Source organism: Bactrocera latifrons, unplaced genomic scaffold (genome assembly GCF_001853355.1).
Source record: "Bactrocera latifrons isolate USDA-ARS-PBARC rearing strain unplaced genomic scaffold, ASM185335v1 scaffold_270, whole genome shotgun sequence".
Lineage (NCBI taxonomy): Eukaryota > Metazoa > Arthropoda > Insecta > Diptera > Tephritidae > Bactrocera > Bactrocera latifrons.
The window spans coordinates 351,233-356,007 of record NW_017536297.1 but is presented as its reverse complement, the minus strand read 5'-3'; the positions used below and the strand labels follow the sequence as shown (position 1 = coordinate 356,007).

Sequence of the window (4,775 nt, the reverse complement as noted above, 5' to 3'; positions counted from 1 at the left end):
TACCGCACGCGCACTGGTCGCTGCCACAAGCAATTCAATTTATTTCAATTGCAGCTATTTCCTACAGCATCGGGCAACAGTAACAACAACAACGCCAGCAAAAAACSGTACATGATAGACGATGGCGCATAACATACCAATACAAGCAGGCAATAGCAGCAAAAACAACTTCTACTGACGTCGACGACGACGACGACGCAAACACCCAAACACCGAAACTAATGACAATGCAGCACATTGCATTTGAAATGCCATTTACTACTATGACCCCCCGGCGTACGCCGTCGACTGACCAATGATATGGCTGGCTGGTTGGCTGAGTAGCTCCCTGACTGCGCTGTTGTTCTGTGGCCAGCTGCCATCATTTGTCGTGTTAWTGCAACTTTGACAAATATGCAAATGTTTAGCGAAAAGTAGCCATTGGCATTGGRTTTCATCTCATTTTAATGCAAATTGGAACTTCAAATTTTTGGCCTCACAGCACTGCAATAATTGTACACAGCAGCGTTGGCATTTCAATCCGTGTTTATTGCGGCATTYCGCTTTGCACGCGATCATTATACATAAATATGTATAAGTAGATTGATTCGATATATTAACAATCGGTTAGACATTGTCCAGTTGATATTCAAGAATCACAAATAGTCCCCTACTGCAGAAGGCTACTGGATCATACATAGATGTCGATATAAGGGAGTTTTCAATAGGGGCGCTACAAAAGTAGACCGATAGAAACAACAAAAGACGTAATATTTTTCCCCATTCATTTGACATTTCTGTTCAGTAAGATTTGCCATTTCATCATGGGATGAACAAAATCGGCACGTTACTGTGATTAGGAGTCGCTACCGATAATAACCGAATATTTGAATTGAAAACCAAGTTTGGTTAGCGTTAGACTATTTGCTATGGGGCTATGTCAAGTCTTTGGTATATGAAACAATCCAGCGACGATTAATGAACCTCGTACGAATATCGAGCAGTATCGGCCGATTTATGTCTGAAAAACAAATAAAATCGGATTGAGCGTCTGGACTTTTGCAAGCGTGCTTSCAGTGGCCATTCAAAATAAATCGAGTTCAATACATAATGGCATCGAATGTGTTTGTACAGGAATAAAGAATTTCATTAACATCCCAAACCGATTTTATTTTATGTAAATAACTTTTGTAGCGCTTTTATTGAAAAAACCGTTACTTGCGCTGGATACCATAACATGCATTTGCTTGGCGTAGGGCTACTGAAGCCAGTAAACTAGCAAAAAGGTGAGAAATATTCTGAGATTATATTTTTTTTTGCAGAACTGCTCAAAATTGTGACATAAGTCGTAAAATTAGACATAAGGTATTCAAAAACAATGACGTTAATTCAATTCCATTCATTGTTTCAAATGCATGCAAAATGTTATATTGGATAGAATTGCATGAAATGCTAKAGTTATTAAGTTGTGTAAATTGTAATGATCTGAAAAAATATAATATTTGTGTCAACTGATAGGATTGAAGAATTAGGCGCAATTATTAATAAATAGAAAGGAAGTAAATATTTTTGAAAAGATTCTTGAATTATATTTTTTCTTGCATCAATTTTGGTAAAACATCCAAAAACGTTCGTACATAAAAAATAAAGTATACATACTTCCTCTAAGATATTCAATGTACGAATATTAAAAGATTAGAACTAGCCCTTCGAACTGCGAAGGAATGGTTTCGACGATTCAGAACGGAGGAAAACGACACCATGGATAAGCCAAATCATGGAAAACATCGAGTTAGACCAGCGTGTGGCATCTCATAACATCGCCCAGAAGRTGAGAGTTAGTCACCGAACCGTCTTCGAAATACTGCTGAAACGAAATGAACTCGACCCATTTTTTGAAGCGAATGGTGACTGGCAAGGAAAAATGGATGGACAATGGACAAAATCAAGCGAAAATGGTCGTGGTTGAATGTCGGTGAATCGCTGTGTGTTTGGTGGGATTCGAAGGGAATCTTCCACTATGAGCTGCTCTCAAATGGCCAGAGGCCATCCATCGACTGCGTTAAAACGCGTCTAGAATTGGCCAACAGGAAGAGTGTAGTGTTCCAACAGGATAACGTCAGCCCACACACATCGTTGATGACTCGTCAAAAACTACGGGAGCTCGGACGGAAGGTTTTATCACGTCCAACATATAGCCCGGACATAGCGCCAAGTGATTACAACCTGTTCCTGTCCATGGCGAAGGCCCTTGTTGGTTGTAAAGCTGAACTCAAAAATAGTTGAACTAAATCCGATCACTGTAACACTTTTTATAAAGCATTGCATAAAGAGCAAAAAAGTGGAAAGGAGTTATTTGACAACCTTATATACAATTGTTTGATTAGTGTTAACTGATATTCAATGTCACGAAACTGAGTCAGTACATAATTATAAAATACTTATCACAATACTCCATAAATTACGCATTCTTTTATAAACAGCTGCACTTGGGAATATGTCCTATATATATCGTCAGCTAAAATGCAAAACAACGTATCATCAATAAATAGAAATTGATTTTTCTATTGCTTACSATTCACTATAGTATATCCCAAATATACATACATATATACAAAAGTTAAAGCTTTCATTGGATATAATTGAATTAAAATTTTCTTCCAATATGAGTAGCTTCTTTTTATATAGTTTTTCCTCCTCTTGTAAACTTAATGAAAGTGATGTTAAGTTATTTCGCATTTTAAGTAACAACATAAGTCTTRAGTAAACCATAAGTATATTATTTTAATAAATTGAGTAAATGAACTTAGTTCTCATTCAGCGCCGAAGAGTTCGCATTTCTCACGGCAAAATGTTTCGCTTTGTTTTCATTATATTGACGCATTGTGTTTTACTTTTTCAAATCAGATTTTGCGTCGGCAAGGATAATGACACAAGTAAAGTCTGCGATTGCAATTGCAATTGTGTTATGAACATAGGTTCCGCTATAAAAAACCTGAACGGTGGGCTTAATAATACGGAAGCAAATAGTGTGTTATTTGGAAACAGGTAAAAGCGATTACCTCGTTGATGATTACTGGCCATGGGTACTCGTAATTACTAACTCTTTATTTCAGCAATTCAACACCAAACCAAGATCGATTACTTGTTAGCAGGTAAATGTGATTACCTAGTTGATGATTACTGGCCATGGTCGTAATTACTAACTCTTTATTTCAGCACTTCCACACCAAACGAAGATCGGTTACTTGGGATTAGGTAAAAGGATTACATAGTTGATGATTATTGGACTTGGGGGCAGTACTCGTAATTACTAACTCTTTATTTCAGCACTTCAACACCAACCACACACCATTTACTTGCAAGCAGGTAAAATAATTACCTAGTGGATGATTACTAGGCATCGGTGGTAAGTAATTACTTTCTGTTTATTTCAGCGCATCAACACCGTCTAGTTGTATGGAAGCTGCAGCAAACAACTTGAAGAATGGCGTTTATAAAATTCAGATAGAAAAGTAYAATATCAAAGACTTGGAGGTGTTTTGTGAGGAGGATATTGATTTTGGGGGATGGATAGTTATTCTACGCCGTAAAAGTGAAACAATAAATTTTTATAGAAAATGGGAAGACTATAAAAAGGGATTTGGTGACATAACGGGAGACTATTGGATCGGTTTGGAAAATATGTATGCGCTCACTAACAGCTGTGAACAGGAGTTGTATGTTTATATAAAACGACTTTCCGGTAAGGTATACTTTGCAAAATATTCAGAGTTCCGTATTGGTAACGAGTCGGAGAGCTATGCTTTAGAGAGATTAGGTAAATATAGCGGCAATGCTGGCGATTCCTTAAAAAAGCATTTAGGAAAGAAATTTTCCACGCATGATCGCGATAATGATGATTCTGAAAGGAATTGTGCAAAGGTGCATAGGGGTGCTTGGTGGTTTCACAAATGCTATAATAGGTAAACACCTTTTGCTAGTAAGCKTTTGTGGTGATCTATATTTTATGTTTCAGTCACCTAAATGGAGTCTACCCACGTGGTAAATATGGTGTGAACTGGAATAACTTAAGAAAAGAGGAACCTCTATTATATGCGCAAATGATGATACGACCAACCCCTAATTTATGGAGACAATTAACGTTAAGCAATGATTTTGCATGTATCTAATAAAATAATCCATTTCAAATGTATGCCTTATTACCGAAAACTTATATATTAACAATTATAAATTGCAATGTTCCCTTGTAATTGTACTTAAATGTGTAAATAAGTTTCTCGAATATAATATATCTGTTAATATTTGACTGAAGCAAACGAATGAGTTGAACATGCGAGRTCATTGATTTGTACTCTATCTACTTTTGTTTTTTAAGTGTACAAGTATTATTCGTACGAAATCGCCTTTTTGAAGTTGATGAACYATGGCGAAATCTACCTATAAGGCAAGCACTCAAGCTCTGATTAGGCAAGTATGTAGTATGAAATTATACTTCCGAAAAATAAAGCAACATTATTAGTTATAAGTATCTAGCATAGCTGCCTGAAMTCAAGATTTTTCTCCAGGATACAATTAACCAAAATTATTATTGAACAAGATAAAACGCTAACTTCGGTTGCATCGAAGCTAAATACCCTTCACAGGKGCATTTCTGTTAGTAACTATGTGTTCAGTTTGCATTTAAGCTATAGGCTATAGTAATCCGTTCTGAACGATTTTTGTGGAGTTTATTGTTACCTTACCACGTCAAATGCCAGAGTTTTCCATACAAGCCCTTGATTCCTATCGTTCGG

The 4,775-nt window shown here is 36.6% G+C and overlaps 1 protein-coding gene across 1 annotated transcript; it reads left to right on the top strand.

The window, feature by feature from the left end:
* Positions 1-2,809: 2,809 nt before the first annotated feature.
* Positions 2,810-4,207, top strand: LOC108969967 (angiopoietin-related protein 2-like). The gene is made up of 6 exons (XM_018935021.1): positions 2,810-3,027; positions 3,096-3,134; positions 3,199-3,237; positions 3,310-3,348; positions 3,417-3,944; positions 3,998-4,207. The coding sequence occupies exons 1-6, from the start codon at positions 2,831-2,833 to the stop codon at positions 4,149-4,151; spliced, it is 996 nt and encodes a 331-aa protein (XP_018790566.1). The 5' UTR covers positions 2,810-2,830; the 3' UTR covers positions 4,152-4,207.
* The last annotated feature ends 568 nt before the right edge of the window (positions 4,208-4,775 follow it).